At 37.3% G+C, this 18,991-nt stretch overlaps 1 protein-coding gene across 5 annotated transcripts in view; it reads left to right on the forward strand.

Moving 5' to 3' along the window:
* The window catches only part of DCLK2 (doublecortin like kinase 2), a 78,613-nt gene extending 60,063 nt beyond the window's left edge, over positions 1-18,550 (forward strand). For 2 of the 5 annotated variants that reach the window (XR_002438456.1, XR_002438457.1), the window contains 9 exons: positions 1,197-1,316; positions 2,972-3,118; positions 7,366-7,499; positions 8,603-8,680; positions 10,041-10,137; positions 11,808-11,888; positions 13,019-13,135; positions 14,112-14,194; positions 17,148-17,280. Coding sequence is in view for 3 of the 5 variants with exons in the window: in XM_021396277.1 (XP_021251952.1) it covers positions 1,197-1,316; positions 2,972-3,118; positions 7,366-7,499; positions 8,603-8,680; positions 10,041-10,137; positions 11,808-11,888; positions 13,019-13,135; positions 17,148-17,375 (1,002 nt within the window). In the remaining 2 variants the exon portion in view is untranslated. The other 3 variants (XM_021396277.1, XM_021396278.1, XM_021396279.1) reach the window with 2 other exon arrangements.

An 18,991-nucleotide genomic window follows, 5' to 3' on the forward strand; every position in this document is an offset into this window, starting at 1 on the left:
ATGTTTGTTCAGAATGACAATTGATGCTCTTTCAAATTGAATTTCAAAGGTGTGACTGTTGAACCCGTATATGCCACACCACGCTCACAAAATGAGATGCACACATGGCATGTGGTTTCCGAGTTACACTGCCACGTAAAGCTTTGCAAAAACACAATGCATCCATAAGTAAACCTGAAAATAGAAGCTAAAGTAGTGTAAGATCTTTAATCACTGCTTATGCACAGTGGATCACATCTACTTCTCGTGCTCTGCTCACAAATGCATGAACTGCATGCTGCTAATCAGTGCATTAAACATGAATAAGTTCAAACTCAGGTGAGATGAGTTCTTACCTGCCAAAGGAAAGGAAACTTATGTTTTAGGCAGGCAGTGTTACTTATTTTGCAGGGAACCTAAATGCAATGACTGTATTCCAATATTTATAAAGAAAAATGCCAATCATTATTCCAGTGGAAGAAGCATGTAATTTTCTTCACTCAACAGGGCTCACCAAATGCTAAGATATTCTGGAAAGCCAAACATTCTGAAACTAATTGTTCTGTAAACCCATTACTTTCCCAGAAGTATATAGAAGGATAAATTAAATGCAATCTGTGCACTGTTAAGCTGTTTGGAGCCACAGCAAGTTTACTGAGCTGGTACATATTTTGCAGATTGTAAATCTGAAGATACGTATAAAATGAACTGAAATCCATAACTAAAGCAGATATCATATTTTTCCTATGTATAATCCATGTCCTTTTTTAAAGTGCAAGTCCTTGAAAAATAAATCCTACATAATCTGTCCTTGAATATCGTATGCTAAATGAGAAGTGAAGGCTGGAGAGGATCAAGAACATGTTAGCTACTGCTGGGAGGTGGCAGCTTACAGTGATCCAAGTCCAGAGAGGTTCTGAACCTGTTAATATCCACATAAGAAATACTGCACTTCCTGAATTGATGTCCTGTTCTAGAGTCTTTTTTTTAGAGATAATCCATGGGTTATGTGTTTGAAATATGTTAAATTAAATTTCTGGTCACTGATGAAGTACAGTTGGGCTAAAATACAAGTTCAAATCCAGCATCTCACAGTAGCCTTTACTAAATAAATGAAATAAATAGAAAATGGGAGCTCCCTGAAGAGCTGATCAAAAGAAATCTGAATGGGCCATTTCATCTCTATTCATGTAAACCTCTGTATTCTTTACTGACAGGAACACCTGATTGAAAATGAAGTGTCTATTCTACGTCGAGTGAAGCATCCAAATATCATTATGCTGATAGAGGAAATGGACACTCCAACAGAACTCTATCTGGTGATGGAGCTGGTCAAGGTAAGACTAAGGAGTTTTTTTTAAAAAAAAGAATAATTCTCTGTGTTGGTCAGGACATAATGTCTAGGAGATATAATCAGATAAGATTTAAGTGGCAATCCCCATTTTTAATCATGCAAATACTCTTATCAATCAGTTACATTAGTGGCATTTGCATCTCTTCTGTTGTAATTAGACTGTTAGACGCAAATTTGAGGGAATCTTGGTAAGTATGTGTGCAGCCTAGAGAGAAGTGGATGGTGGTTTTATATCATGTTTACAACACGCGGAGGCTAGCTGTGATATGCATATAGATGGAAAACTTGCATTTATTTCACCAAAATCCTTATTTAATTATTTGCTTTAAAGGGAAAAACTTTATTTAATGAATTTATCTTAGAAGACCATAGATACAAGTAGTCTAGACTTAAGCAACTGTGTTCCGTCAAAATTAAAACTTAAAAGCTTTCACTTCTTTTCCTTGAATGAAACATTCCCTCACCTTATTTTGAATTGGCCAAAAACTTGATGGTGCAATTGTACATGCACAGAAAAAAAAAATCTCAAATTCCATTTTGCTGTTACCTTTTGAATCAAATATACAAGTTGCATTGAGTTTTATTTCTGCATTCTCTCTTACCTGTGTTCTATACATTCACTGCAACACTGCCCATTGGCTTGATCACCATGTCAGATGAGTGCAACTCTTCACTTTTTTTTTCCTGTCTAAAACATTGTTTAATCCAGTAACCACCCCTAGAGTTATTGCCAGCTTCGGAAACTCTAAAGAAAGTCTAGTTGTTGAAGTCAGAATTTTTGTAACCTACCCATTTATCTCCTATTCTAGAAGTTATTTTTAAATAATAGAGGTTTTTCTGTTTTTAAGAAAATATTTTATTAATATTTTAATATTCCACCAGCTTGGCACGCAGTCTCTGAATTGCTGCTTCTTTTCCACGTGTATTGAAATGCTTGGAATGCCACCCACAGCTCAGATAAATCACTCCTACAGATGTAACCAGGGTAACCATCATAGAGACACCCACATAAAATTCATGGCAATGATTGGAAATGCTGCATCAGAAACTCATTTACATGTTGTTCTGTATTCCAAGATAAACAGCGTAATCCTAATCAGGGACTACACAACAGGCCTACTCCGAAATCACCTGTAAGTTCTGCACTTCAAAACCATCCTGTTCAGCTGTAGTAATTTGACATTTTCACAATATCTGTGGTATTTCCACTTTGCAGTTCATTACAATTGCAAAATTTGATATGTTAGGCTTTTTACTGTTGGATGGAATTTCTTTAGGTTTTACTCAAAATCAGAGAAAGTATTAAGCAGATAAGATGAAGAAAATAGAAACTGTGGAGCTATCTCTGTATATCCTACAAATGAGCAGTCAGAGGTAGAAAGATCAGTTGAATGAAATCAAGCCCGTAAAAGGACTGTGATTTGTAAATGACCTAAGTTCCCATTCTAGAATCTTGGTGACAAGTTTTATGTTTGTGGCATTTATTTGTTGTGGGTTTTTTTGTTGTTGTTGTTGTTGTTTAAAAACCTTTTAACAGGCTTCTGAGCGTGCCTTTTCTGTGGGAAGATTTTACATTGTGTTTTATAAAATATCTTCATTATTTTTCCTGGACTGATCTATTATCTTTCCTTACTCTAGGGAGGAGATCTATTTGATGCTATCACTTCTTCTACAAAATACACAGAGCGAGATGGGAGTGCAATGGTCTACAATCTGGCCAGCGCGCTCAAGTACCTTCACGGCCTCAACATTGTGCACAGAGACATCAAGCCAGAAAATCTCCTGGTACGTCCCATTTATTTTCTATTTTCTCTTACTTTCTTCTCATTAATGCAAATACTGGCACATAAAGTCAAAAAGCTGAGCAGGGAACAGAAGGAATGTTAATTCGGAATATGTATGTATAAAATAAATCTTCTGCCATGAGATAGCAATCACTATAACCCAAATGAGCTATGCTCAAACATGTCCTCAGACCTATCTTTATTTACATTTTGATTGGCTGCCATTTGGATAAGTAGGAATATTGTCTCACAAAACAATGAATTTTAAAGCTGTGTTGATGAATTATTTATTACATTTTGCAAGTAGGGGTGAGGATGGGCTGAGTGCCACTTCTTTGAGAGATCATATGGTTATCTAAAGCTTTCTTTTTTTCTTTTAATTTCACTGTCATAGCAGGAACGACCATCTTTCTTATGACTTACCAGTATTCTAGCCGTGACTGAACTCAGTACATACACTTACTTTATCATAGGTGACTGATGATGTTTTGTTCTCAGCAGACATATAAAATAACTGAATCTGTTGGCAAGAATGAGCATGAAGTCTGCTTTGAGAACTGCTTAGAGTACAGTGTGCAGAATGGGAGCAGAGTGCTGCCTTATATACAAGGGTGATACAGAGGAATTACATATTGGGTGTTAGGTATTAGGTGTGATGCAATGAACAAGCAGGACCGTAGCCTTCCATACCTGTGCTGCTGTCATCAGGAATGCCTGGAGCTTCTATTAACACTTCATGGTGATTTCTTAAAGCCTTTTGTGGTGCTTGTTCACCCTGTTTAATAAGGAGTCCTGGCTCTTCCCAGAGTACATTTTGAATTATTACACAAGGATGGGGTTAAAAGGTGAAAATAATTTCTAATTAGTAGTTAATTCTTTCCCAACCAGTTCCACTGGCAGTTTTCAGCAATTGAAATAAACCCACAAATAAATTAGATTGTTTAGCAAAAGGAAGAAGGGAAGGCTTCTCCTGGAAAACATAGTCATAGCAAAACAGCACTTAAAAGAGAAAATTTATCACTTAATTATCAGCACTTCTTCAAATACAACCAATCTACATACATTTTAAGCTCTCATTGGTATTTGAATCAATTATAAAAAGGCACAAATGTCCTTTCTGCCTAGAAAGCCTGAAGAGATTACTCAATAGATGCACGTCCTATTCACAGAGATTGACAATAGCAGCATGCTAGGATAACAAACCGGTACTGAATGCAAATACAAGTAATTGCCATCAGTTGCTACCTGCACTTGGAAGTAGTTGGTTCTTTTGCACAGGTTCATCCAGCTCTCTGAATTACAGAGTAATAGCATATATGTGTTTATCAAGGAGAAAAATGTTTCCAATAATGATACGAATTACACAGAGACAGGAAGAAAGGCATTGCTACCTAATTGGTATTCAATTATTTGAAAAAACTAAACAATTTCAACCATTCTAGAGATGCCAGAGTCCTATGTTCTAAAACTTAGATTCCACTGAAATTGTGATAACAACATAAATATTTTTACTTTAAGAAAGAAACAGTATTAATTCATATGGGACGTGTCCTGTGCTGTTGGTCCAGTTTGTTGTTTTTTTCTTGTTATCACCATCATATAATGTTTTTCTTTCTATTACAAGCTACCTTCTTTCTTCAGCAAAATAACTTAGAACAAGATGTGCTAGATTCTTATGGGTCTTCTAAGTCAGGTGCATTTAGGTCTGCACAGAAATCTAAATACTTCTTAGTCAAGTTTCTCATTACTGAGTTTTCCTAGTGTGACTGCAACAGTGAGACTAAGCTTAGGAAGACATTTCCTATGAAATACTATGTTAGCAAGAGATTTTAAACCAATCTGATCGTAGCTGCCAATCTCTAGTTCCCAATCAATTGCAAGTACGTTATTACATTTTTTAATATATTTAAAACTTATCAGTATTCTAGGCTTGGTTTTCTCCCTGCTTTAATTGCTTAAGGCTATATCATGGGCTGACCTACATAGCTGGCAGACAGCTCAGTTGAACACTAGCTCCAGCTGCACTGTGGTAAGAAATTGCCATACCATTTTTCTCCTCTTTCCCTAGAGCAAGCAGCCAGAAACTTAACCCCAATCCATAATTTAACAGTCAGCATAGCCACGGTGTAATAAAGGAACTAATCTGTTGCTGTGCGGTGGAACAAACTGAGCGTATAAGCATCACTGCTGCTGTGCTGATCTGAGAGCATTGCACCTCACTCAGAGCAAGCTGTGTGGCTACGTAGTTATTTTAAGGGCTGTTACATGCATCTTTATCCTCAGGGTGTAGTTTTGTTTTTCATTTATTTCAGGGTATCTTTTTGGAAGGTATTTATTGGTAGTTGGTGGACATGGCTACTTCCATAGAAATGGAATTAATTTTGAGATCTATTGTTACTTTTTTTTTTTAATCTTTTCCAGTTTTGGTGAACAAGTATTCATTCATTCACACCCATGTGGTGCATTGTTTGGTGGAAAGTAAGCAGGCAGAGAGAGTAGCACCATCAGGTAACAAACCACACTGAACTAAGTTGTTATCAGAACAAGCTACAAATGCAGATATTTCACTGCATGCTTGTTCTTCAGTCCTCAAGACAGAAGACAAAACGTAACAATGGAGATCATAGGACATAATGTAAATTTAGCAATTACATGTACCATCCACGGCTGAAAGTTTCATATTACTGTTCAGTTTACTATCTGCAGATAAATAGTTTTCCTCCAGTTGTTATTTGGGGCAGAGCAGATGAGTGTGATTATTCATTACAGAGTTGGCACTCCACTTCTAATTCTGTTGGTTAAATTTCAGATTTTATCCAAATAGCCTGCTGCTCTTATTTGGGCATAGTCAGTCAACAACTGGAAGTAAATATATATCTTGGGTTCAGGAAGCAATCATTTGATTCAACCATTGCCAGCTGTGAAATCTTAGGATCAGAAGATATCAATCTGGTGACAGCCTGATTCCAAATATATCATTGTTTGTTTTAATTTTTCAAACTGCTACAGTTGTAGAATGATACAAATACGGTTATCTGTACTCTCACCTCCCTGGCAAAATCTGTTATCTGACACGTTTTTCTCAGATGCTTCACTGTACTTAAAAGAAGCAGAACCGATGTATTTTTCTCAATTTATTTGTGTGTGGTGATCATTCTCTCAAGTCATGCAAAAAAGCTGGAAAAAACTGTAGTAATATATATTGTCCAAAACAAATGCACTCAGTTGTAGTCCCTTACCAAGTGCTTTCTGATGGGAGCTCTGACCTTACAAATATTCTTACCCTGAATTCCACGATGAAAAGCAAGTATGTGAGGATTCATTGGTGAAAGAGGCATTGCTTAATGGAACACAACATTAAAAATAATGGGGAGGGAAGGGTGACTGACATAACAGTATTTTACTGTTATGGTAACAGCTAGAGGTAGCTGTAGAGCTAGTAACGAGAAATACTTAAACACCTTATCATAATTTTGTCCGTCTCTCTGGAAAAGTACACAGAATTGGAAAATACATTAGAAACAGCAGAAATCTCCAAGCATAGAATTTGCACAAGTATCACTAGATAGCTTCAGCATTGGTATTTCAGCCGAAGCTTTCTCTAATTTGTGAACATAGCGTGCCTATTCCCATTCCGGTCTAGGCACCATTATAGAAACCTGGATTCCTTCTGTTTAAGACAGAGGAGATGCAGTGTTTTTACAGTAGTGCAAAGACACGGCTTAACTGGAGCCTGTTTGCATCCTGAAGAGTAATACAATTTCCTTGTTTTTTTTCTTAGATATTTTTATATCAGTCACATTAAGAAGTTAATTTGTGAGTGTCTAGGCAGCAACCTAACATTTCAGATTTATATAGCCATCTCTGTACAAGTTGCAAGTAGTTCCAAAATATTAGTGAGACAAATGCTGTTTTTGGCTTTTTAGCAACTTGTAAAGACAAGAGTGTTCAGAAACTGAGTAAATTATAGCAAGAAAATATCTTCATGAATTTTCATTTTTAAATTAAGATTACTCACATCTGGACTTCAAGTGAAGCTTTTTGTTTTGTTTTGTTTTTTTTTAAAAAGTCTGTAGCTTAAAACACATTGAAGAATAGCAGACCTAGCCCAATTATAATACATGGCTGTGGAAGTTACCTCTTTTTCCTACAGTCTCCACATGGTGCTGATTATTTTCCAAATAAAAAAAAATATTAAAATATCCAAATATCCTCCTCACCATTCTGTTTCTGTTTTGCTGATTCTAGGTCTGTGAATACGCAGATGGAACCAAATCTTTGAAGCTAGGAGACTTTGGACTGGCAACTGTGGTTGAAGGACCTTTATATACCGTCTGTGGTACGCCCACATATGTGGCTCCAGAAATCATTGCAGAGACAGGGTGAGGATAAGTAACTAAGACTTAGTCTTGTAACCCGTTATTTTTGGCAGGTAGCTCCTAACTGCTGTAAGAACTAGAATGCTCTAGCAGGATGGTCCTCAATCTCTTTTAACCAAAATAATTAAGAGAAAACAGGCACCATTCAGTTCCTCAGAGAGGACAATTTCACCACTCGCTCCTAGGATGCACCTTTGCCTCCTTACCATCTCCCAAGGACCACCGCTGGTGCTTGTCTAAACGTGTGCTCTGAGCAGGTCTAATTAAATTAGATCATGTTCCAGTCACCTCGTTTGGGTGATGCATAATGTTTGTTCATTTGGTTTAATTAAATAACTCAGTTTTTCTGTATTTAACAGGTGCTTGCCCAAACACAAAATAATTTTTGTCTAATAGAAAGTAAGACTTACAAGAGGTCTCCCTTCCATATTAGTTGCCTCTTGGCTTAACTGTGAATTTGGTCCTCCAAATGGAGGAAGGTTTGTTGGATTGATTCAAGCATCCTTCATTGCATTTGTGATATCAGGAAATATTTCAGAGCTGCAGTGTGCCCAAACATCAAAGGGCACTAAACTTGCATGTTTTAAATTTGGACAAACTGAAGGTACTGGATAGGGGAAAAAAAAAAAAAAAAAAAAAAAACAGGAAAAAGACCCTCTTTCTGACCTCTACTGTTTTAATTTCTGTGCTTTAAAGAGAAAGGTGCAGTTCTTTATCCCTTTGTTACTTATTCATTTAGGAGACTGGAGAATTGGTATCTTTCTTGTTGCTTAGCAACACACGATAATATTAGAGATAGTTACTCCAGGACTATTGAAAGCACATCCTTGTCTTCTATCATCAGGGATTCCGGATTGGGAAACCTTGATGTTGAATTGAATGAAAGTCTATTTGGAAGACCCTGGAGAGCCTTGAGGCTTATGGAGGTGGGGGGAGGTGGGAAGTTGTATGACAGTGGCGCCACTGGGGCTTCCAAGACTGTGAAGAATCCTATGTAAAATCTACATATCCAAATAACATACAGCCAATTCATGTAATTTTACAAGTCACTCCAATAAACAATTATTTATCAATCCAGCGCAAGTAATGCAATCTTGTTTCCCCAGATATGGCTTAAAGGTGGATATTTGGGCTGCAGGCGTGATCACATACATACTGTTATGTGGATTTCCACCTTTTCGCAGGTGAGCGTCTTTACAAGTCCAAAGGAAAAACAGTAAAGAATCAAATTATTTCTGTACGTAAGCCCCATCTATCTCCCTGGAAAAGGCATCTTGGAAAAAATATATATACATTGGAATGATGCTTTTTAAAGTTGGTTTCAAATTGTTCGTCTTGTCAGGCTTTGAAATCAATTTTACATACTCAGTTTTCTATGGGAGCAACTGGCTTGTACTTCCATCTGTGGGATGGGGCGGTGTGAGAGCAGCTTCTTTCCCTTTTGTCTGCTACCTGGGACCCAATTCAACAAATGTGTATGCTTCGCCCTCTAGTGTTTCTGTTCGGACACAGCAGCTGACTGGTTTAGCGTCAAGGGAAAGTTAATGGCATACTGAAGTGAAGAATTTGCTTACAATGAATTTTTAATCTTGTTAATCACTTTCGGTAACTGTCACATGGTTGATAGGGTTTGTGAATGTGATTCTCACTGCTCAATGTCACAGTATGAACGAAGCCTAAAAATGAGATGGATGTGTTTTGCTCATTACTTTGTTTTGGCAGAGAATGAGAAGGAATTAACATATTTTAATAAGGAATTCTCCCTTTAACATTATTTATACAAATAGTTTTTTTTAAAGAAAAACATGTTTTGAAAGCTATATACTAATAAATTATAACTGCTTTGAATAGAATTTGGGGTGAGGAGGCAAAATGTTCATACTATGCCATCAGAATCAGGTCTTAACAAATTATTAGCAATTATTTGTTACAAAACCAACACAAAAGGTTCATTTTTCTTAACAGCAAGAGGTTGAGTGGATGTTCACAGTGGGTAAGGCCAACAGAAGTGTTTGTTTTAAATAAAAAGCAGCGCTGCCCCGATTCCTGAATACTTATGATACTGTGCTTTTGATACAAATATAATTATCCAGTCAGTAGCCTGCCAGTACCCAGTCCACTGTGTGTTTTCCATATCTTCTCTGTGGAATATTTTCAAAATCCATTTGCAGTAGCTTGGAAGAGGCTCATTTCACTACCATTCTTCCCCTATTACAAGCTTTTTCTGTGGCCATCCTGTAGAGCCAGGCTGAGCAAGTGACTTACTTTTTGAATCGCCATTCCTGTCATTCTATTGTGTGTTAACTCTGCAGTCTCTGTTCCAGCAGAAGACCTTTCACCTCAGTATTATTTTTCAGTTCTCATCACTCCTGACAGCATAACCATGGCAAAAAAACCTCAGAGGCACTTTCACTATATAAGCCTGCAAATTAGGCACTTCTTATAATTGGTATAACATTATTTCCGTTCCATTTCAAAATCAAATTTAAAACTCGTGTGATGGATTTCATTCTCCCGATCTCTTTCCGTATTGCTGTTCTACAGTGAAAACAACCTTCAGGAAGACCTTTTTGATCAGATACTTGTTGGGAAGCTGGAATTTCCTTCACCCTACTGGGATAACATCACTGATTCAGCAAAGGTACTGATATGTGTTCTAACTCTAAAAAGTGTTTCTGACAAATTACTGAAAAGGCTGTGCCGTGTTGGAAATGCAGAATAGAACATTCACAACAGAATGTTAACCGCTCTTCCAGCTGCTGTGCCTTTTTAGTTGGCTTAATAGCGCTCAATGAAAGCTCAGGTTTGCAGACCTACCATCATGGTATTGTCCAAGTGAATAAATAGAGCAGAATGTCTCTTGCATGCACTGAACATCACATGTAATTTGGTTTATTTGATGATGGACTTTTTATAGCAGACTCAGCACTACCCCTGTAATGTAAGTGAATTTTCCCCTCCTGTCATTCCTTTAAAAGAACAATTATTGCTACGTGGACTGGATACAATTGACATTATTTGTTTCTGTTTTACTCTTGACAGCTTCCCAGGAGGCGCAGCCAGCTTGATTTGCCATTGCTAGTAGTTCTTGCTACCATTGCCATTAGTATTTAAAATGATTGAGTCCGTAGGATAAAAGTTTCAAATTTTAAACCCCACTTCTTAAATTAATTCAGTAATGTGCTCTTAATAGCAAAGGATTCTCATTAGCAAGTGGCAGTTACTTATTATCCAGCCAATGAGAATTTGCATTTCTTTTTCCTGAGTTTCCCACTGGCTGTTACCTGAAAGCAATTTTTTTTTTTTCCATTTGCCAGTGTTTCCCAAGCTCCAGTGATCTCCCCACTCTTACGGACTTACATTATGAAAAAACAAGGCCCACAGTCTTAGCACTAGAAGCAGCTTTTCAGCTCAGACTTACACTGAGAATGATTTGGGTGGCTGAAAAACCTCTCCGTTTAGTATGTTACCTGCTTGAAGAGGCCTTTTCTCAAATTCTTCAAAAGAGTGTGAAGACTGACAACTTAGAGGCTATAAAAAGCTTTTCAAGGCAGGCAATTGGCTCTGCATGAGCTTGTTCATTAGAGAGAGAGAAACATTTGTCTTGATAGGCTTATAGAACCAGGGAACCTACCTGCAAATTTATTTAGTTACATAATTAGTTGACTGAATAAGAACTAAAGGAAGTTCTGGGATTTGTTGTTGTTTTGTTTTTAACTTTACTGACTGCTTTGCATAAGTGACCTCTTTAAGGTTTATCACATCTGTAAGCAATAAAGTAGTATCATTAACAAAAGGTCCACAAAGCTATTTGATAAAGCTGAAGACATTCGCACTAGTGCCTCTAGGTCATGATGAAAGCCACAACTGCAGATTGTCTGGGATTTGACCATGCAATTAGAATTAAGTAGTTTTCCCTGTCTAAATGCTTTTTCCTATGCAAGGTGAGTCTAAGCTGGAGAACTCATGTAAATGTCCTTTTATTCTGGAGGAATACATAAGAGAACACAGTTTTCAAATAATTTCAGCAGTTTCATACTTCTGATTTGTGCTCTTTATGTACTTTTACCATGCACTGCCCGTATAGGATCATGTCTGTCCCAGGTTTGGTTTTGTTCTGGTCACCTGCATGAGTACAAAGAACAAACTGGACCATTATAGCAGATGTTTGGAAGATTTGTTTTTTGTCTGGTTTCAGAAGACTTAATGAAACATGCATGCAGTAAGAATGTTGTACTGAAAAGAACTCACTGCAGAGATTTCCATTGTAATGTCCTTTCCCATTCTCATCACTCTTTTTTCTTTATAAAGGAGTTAATTAGCCTGATGTTACATGTGAATACTGAAGTCCGATATACAGCAGCACAGATCTTAAGCCATCCCTGGGTGTCAGTGAGTAAATTACATTTTACTTGTCTCTAATTTGATATTACATCTATAAATCTAAGTATTACAGTGTAGTTCTCAGAAGCAGCAACACAATTCTGCTATACCCATTTCTGTTTATTCAATCACTATTCCCACTTGCACATGAAGAGACTAGCAAGAGCCTGAAGTAAGCTTTAACACTAACAACTCTGTTAGCAACCACGCTCTAAAATAACAGAGTGAAGGGTATCATTTGTTGACTGAGATTAGAAGGTGCTGGAGGTTTTCCTTCTGATTTTTAAACATAACCTGGCAAGCTGATGTGACTTGGGCATCTTCTAGGTTGGGTGTGAAGTATCAAAAAAGATCATCTTTAAAAAGTGTGCTTGGAGGGAAGGACTATTCTGCACATTGGCATCTTATTTGCTGAAATGCTCCTTAAAAGAAATTACAATTGCTTATTTTTTCCACAAGAGAACTAGCAAATAAAATACATCAGCACTAAGCTGATGACATAGAGGTGCTGGACAGCCACGTGGGAGAATGCTGAAGTATGTTGCTTATTGATTTCAAATCAGTTTTCTACTAATAAATACTAGGTTTACATGTATATAGCCGGTGCTGATTTCCACACACATTTTAAAAGAGAAACTCAATATGGATTTCTCTCAACCAAGAGAAGACAACTGTAATAATTTTACCTTTGAGAGGAGCTGTTATGCATAGATACCTATGGCACTATATTTTGTCTCCTCAATTTTGCAGATATGATGGGCCATTTAAAATGCTGCTGCAAATAAAGCCAAATGACAAAGACACTTTTAATCAAGCATAACTATGCTGTTAAAGGGTAAAAGCTGTTGCTCACAGTTGTGGGACAAATTCATGGACTGAAGTTGTAAAGTGTCAGATAGCATTTTAAGAAATAGGTCAGACACAAAAGAACACTTGCTAGGTTCCTTTCCTACATAGTTCATCTTAAATGGTTTGAACCATCTCTTATGTAGCAGAGGGCATTCATTTTTGGGCTGCTTACCTGAATGATTACTTTGCAGGTAGTACCTCTAGCTAATAGAACATTTCTCTTTTGCTCAGTTACATTAACTGATTTTATTTTTTTCCTTACCTTCAGTATTGTGTTTGTTCTAAAACAGGATGACACTTCCCAGGAGAATAATATGCAAGCTGAAGTAACAGGTAAACTGAAGCAGCACTTTAACAACACCCTACCCAAGCAAAACAACACATCTGCTGGGGTTTCTGTCATCATGGTAAGAGAAATACAGTATTTTTATACATTCATATTGTACTTAGCATATTTTTCTAACAGTAATCTATGAGCATGTGTGGTGCAAGAATAGCAAAAGCAAAGCTAGAATAGTTGTGTATTGTATGGATTGTCCCACTGTCGCTTGAGAGCAGCCAAGTCTATCACAGTGCGCTAGCTAAGCTATAAACGCAAGCTTTCAGATATGTGTAAACACTAAGCAGTAGTATGTTGAAATGGAGTTTATTAATAACTTGAAATGCTTTATTAAAAAAGCTGTGATTTTTTTAAATCATACTGATCAGCTAGTTACTAAAGTGGGCTCCTCTGCCCTGCCCAAGCAATGCTCAATCTTGAGTGTACTGTTGGTCAATACTACGTGGAGAAACCAGGTTCCCATTGAGGAATTCTTTTCATAGCATTCAATGTTTACCACATTAATTTTGTCCCACTGTAACTCTAGCTACATATTTTATGTATGTTCTTTATGGGGAACTTTAATCAAAGCATACAAAGGAAACTGGATGATAGCTTAACTTACATAAATGGTACTTCAAGTAGGCAGATGTATGTAGGAGAAATGCAGCTGAGTTCCCCGTTATCAGTGCTCAGAACTGCACTTCTAATTGATGGGTCACTTTTTCAGAGAAAAATGCAGCAGTTCAACAGGTTGAGCTGCCAAAGAATGCACTCTGTATACAATCAGTATCTTCCATTACTGAAAGAAAAGTAAAACCCATCACTGATAGTAAAGTACCAGTGATAGCATTAACTACTCTGAATATCCAGCCCACTTAACATTACCAAAGAGCTGTTTTTATCATCTGAAAGTAGGTAAACCAAAATAACGTGTGCATACATATCCTTTTGCAAATACATTTATATTAATTAAATAGGTAGTAGGAAGAGCGGAAACAAAAATGAGAGAAGTCAGAAAATGGATTTCGGGTTCATGCTGTTGTCTGCATTTCATTTGACAGTTTGACTTGACAGTTTGAGAGGGACTTCAGAGCTTCATTCTTTATTCTGTTGAGACTATGGATAAGCCTGAAGCTGAAAACTGGTATAAAATGCAATATATGTAATAAGAGCATTTTTAATTCTAACTCTCAGCCCCTCTCCAACTTGCATGTGACTTAAGCCTATCTCAGATCTCTGACACAGCGTAGCTTCTGGCTTCTTATTGGTGTGGTTTTTCCCCCCCGATTCTGTTACTACTGCCATCCCTTCAGCCAGGAAAATACACATTATTAAAATCTTTTGATTTTCCTTTTTCCTGCCTTATTTCCTCCTAACAGTTGTGGAAGGATGGAAACGATTCTTTAGTTCTGAATGCAGCTCTGAGTTAGTGCTGAAGGGAAAATAAACTGTTCAAAACAGTGTAGTTTAATGAGAGTTAAGCCCCAAGTTTGTTACTCTTGCTCTAGTTTATCTAGAGCATTGAAATTTATTTATCTTCCTGCTAACAGGATCTTCACTTACATCAACACTTCAAAACATTTAGACAAGCACAGTATTGTAATTGTTGTGTATTGCAGTGCATTGCTATTGCTAGATCAGCCCACCTGCATATTTAATGGTATCCCTTTTAGCATCACTTCATTCAAATATTGTCATCTGGACAATGCAGATAATACCATCATGTGGCAGATAAGTAAAACTGCACATACCTACTTCTGTGTTCTTGAACAGGAGACTTTTCTGCCCCTTAAAAGCATGTTGCTGTTAACTCATTGATTTTTTTTTTGGTCAGCTTAAAACTGTTCTGTTAATCTAAATTTGTTGCAATTGTGTTAGTTCTGCTTAAAGTAAGTCTAGTTTCTGTCCCTTGCTTCCTTCCTTTTTCCTCCTTTCCCCATGCCTGCATTGCTTTCCTCTGAATAGGTCCAAGGCAATGGTACGTACTAACTGCAGTGCTTTGTTCTGCTGCACAAAAAAAATACATGTGCTTTGTCTGTCACAAGGAGAAAGGAGAAATAATTCAGCCAGTCTGAAGTGGAAAGAGCCTTAAAGCCACACAAAAACATTAAAGTAAAGTAAAAATCTTAAACGCTTGCAAAGAACTTTTCTGTATTAAGGGATGCATACTTGAAATTTTCTAAGCTAGCACTGATAACAACTAGTTATTTCTCACTTCTTCAGACACATCTCAGTCTATTCCCCTAAGAGCAATTTTGTGCATGTGTACATCTTACAATATCTGAAAGCAATTAGAAGAAGTACACATCTGCTACCGTTTGCGCCACAAAGTTATAACACTGGATACCCTTCTGTGTCCTGAGTGCAGGCTGACAGCTGACAAACTTTTCTTGTGAACGCGACACAGACAACAGCCAAGACTAACAAAATGTGGAATTGCATGATGAGTGAAAAAAAACAACTAAAATAATGACACAGCAAGGAAAAAAAACATAAAAAGCAACCTACTGAAATAGAAATTGTTTCTATTTCAAATAAAAATTGTGAGACTAATTCCAGAACAACCTGCCTTCCATATACTTGCCAACTATTGAAGACCTCTACTTGAAAAGCTGGAGCTGCCAGTCAAGCTTTCTTTGCCGAAGTCAGATAAAATCTGAGTTCTGGTACCCAGTAGTGAAATCATTTTTCACTCCCTAGCTACATGACCAGTTAGTTAGGAGAACAGACAATAAGTACTTTGGTCCTGCTTTGGTCCCTGATAGCTTTGATGCCATAAACTACAGTGGAGATCACATGCCAAATTTAACTCTTATCAGAAAATTATTTCAGTATCTAGAACAATAAATTTAGACAACTTCCACTAACACTTAGAAATTGTCACATTACAGAAGTCCTTCTGAATAATTAAAAGAAGAGACATAAAAAGCAGACCACCCATTCTTACTTCAAAACTAGCACCTCCTAGCTGAAAACAAAAGAGTTCTATGTAACAGTATCTTACAATGCTTACACATATTATAAGAAGAGATATCCATGCAGGTGAAACGTGTTTGTGCTCTTCTTCTCACTTGAAGTATCATACATTTGTGAATTACTGTAGAAAGCCCAATCAATCTGCACTTGACGAGAGAAAGCGTATCTTGTACCATTCCACATAACTGAATAAACTACAAAGAACTTAATCTGTATTAACTTAAATCTGTATTCTCACTGGTACTTGTGGTTAAACCAAGAAGTATAGGGATTTACAGCGATCAATATCAGCCTTCAAACTGTGAAACAAGACCCATTATGCTGTCCCTCCAAATCTGGGAAAACAACTCTGAAATTTTTGACACAGGAACTGTCAGATTTCCCTCTTGCTCACTTCAGACATTCTACTAGCAATGAAATATTAAACCACAGTTTATATTGAACTTCCAACAGCTTTCAGAGGGTATGAAAGTTGTATGATTTAGCAGACACATCACATTTTCCAAGAAAATCTACCTGATGCACTACAGAGTTCTCAGTTTCCAGGCTAACCTGCTACTCTTTCTTCCGCTTGCATTTTTAGTGATAGCATTCAGAAATTATGTATTTTTGCCACTGCATCCTGTCAACTTTTCAAAAACAAGCAGTAAAAGATTCTACTCTGAGACAGAAAAATTCCCTAGGCTGCCATCTGTCACCTTCACACACCAATAGTTCTGGTCTTTACAGAAGCACATATTATGTTCAAATTAAAAGGTAACTAGTTAACTCTCTGTGTCTGCACAAATGCAGGTACATACATTTTTGCTAATATAAAAAGAGTTCAGACAATATCACAATCGCTTGTTGTTGGTTTTTCCTCCACATCAGACTTGCAAAAAAAATTGTCAATTTGAACCACCATGGCAAACATATATTTTGCAAGATACCTTTTCCAAAGCAAGCACTATAAAAAACCAACAATTTTATAAGTTTTCTAATGTTATTTCTCCTTTTTTCTGGTTCTAATGCATGCACTTAATGTCTTGTAGATTGTTTTAACACTGAGTTTAACACAGGGCTTTGATTTAACTGCTGGGTTTTTTTTATTTTTTTTCCTTGGGTTTTTTGTCTGTTTTTAGAACACAGCTCTAGATAAAGAGAGTCAGATTTTCTGCAGCAAGCGCTGCCAGGACTCCGGTAGAGCTGGAATGGAGAAAACTTCTGCAATTACTGCTGCAGCTGCTGACCCGCGTGCAGCTGGGTCCGAGACCCTCCTCCCTGCTGCTTCTGAGCCAGTCAGATCCCCCACGCTCCCCATCTCAGCGTCTCCTGAGTTTGCTGGGGAGCAGCCTGGTGCGCAGGACTAAACCAAATCCACCTGAACGTCCCTGCACTCTTGCCACGGTTTCTCTTCATTTCACATGACAGTTTTCAGTTTTCTTGCACCCTCCTGTGGCGAGCCCAGAGCAGGCTCTGCCACAAGAGATTTAACTTCTAAAGTGGGTGAGTAAATGTGGTTTTTTGAGTGCTCTTTGCCCTTGTCTGGAGAACAACAGTAGGGGGAAAGTTTCTAGTAATGTTAGATGATTTTTAAGTTAACCGTGTTAGTTTAATTTCCTGCATTCACACAGTCTTGGGCTCTAAGTAGACTAACTTAACGTGTAGCTAACCACAAAGGCACCTGAGATGATGAAGGATTGCCCGGCCTCGCTTCTACAAGCGGGCCCCACTGTGTTCTTATGAGGGTACTCAGAAAAGCAGGAGAGGAAGACAAGGAAAGAAACGTTATATTCATCTTCTATTCTGATGCCTCTATTTTTAGGCAAGCATCTACCAAACTTGAAGAGGCATATTTTCATAAAAAAAATTAAAAAAAAAATGTAGTGAACTAACTGTAAAATATTGTGAGACAAACATGGGAGATACAGGGAAGGATGGTCATTTTTTGCATAAAGTTTGTTATCAGACTTGCAGGCTGCAGGGTAGTGTTTAGCTAATTTTTAAATAAAGTGACTTGGGATGTAAACACAAGCACTGGACGTTTATTTGTAATGAAGACCAGAGTCAAGGAAGCCTTTTTGTTCTAGCCATTTTCTATCTTAATCACAAATATCGCATCCACACCTTTCTCCAGAGTCAGTCTACCTGTTAAGATACAATAAAATGACTTTGGGCCTGCAAACAGAATTCTTGCTGCATGTTATCTAAGCTAGGATGGCTGGAGCAGTTTTTAGTTCTAGTGAGAGCTGACAGAGGAGCTACTCCAAGCAGGTGCCATCAGTAGCTAGCAGCAGTCTGTCAGCACTATTCCCCCACTCACCTGGTGCAGGCACTGGAAACACAGACTGGGGAGTCATCCTTATCTGCAGTCACGGATAGAGGAGGTTTTATCTTTACCATACTGCTTAGTTCAATATTGTATGTATTCAGCTTATTCTTTTCCTTTGCTTGTTCTTATGAATTGGTCATAGATCATTTTCTTTCTTAGCTATACTTTCTACTAGAATTGTAAAGAAAGACCTGCAATAAACTTTCTTCATTAAAAAACAAAAAACAACTCTCAGTCATTTATTTCTTTGGGAATTCAGTTATCTTGTTGCTGAAGAGACTGAACATTCAGGTTCATAGCAAGAACATTTCATAAAATAAGAGTATTTCCCATAATCCTTTATGATTTACTCATCAAGTCCCTTGATTTCAATGGAGGACCAAGGTAATGCACAACCAAGCATAACTGAAAATGCTTTGCATTTTGAAGAGGCAATTAAGAGCACAAAATGCCAATTGCTAACCTAAGCTCATGGAACAGCTAAGAGATTCACAGATATAGTGACAAAAAAAAAGCAGTTGTGAAGGTATGAAAAGGTATTACAGGTCTTAAAAAAAAATGTTGGGCTTGATTAAGACCAAAAAATCCAAATTGCAACTATAGTTATTCTGAATTAACTCTTTTTACAGGCTTACTGGAATGGGGTCAAGATTA

Source organism: Numida meleagris, chromosome 4, assembly GCF_002078875.1.
Source record: "Numida meleagris isolate 19003 breed g44 Domestic line chromosome 4, NumMel1.0, whole genome shotgun sequence".
NCBI lineage: Eukaryota > Metazoa > Chordata > Aves > Galliformes > Numididae > Numida > Numida meleagris.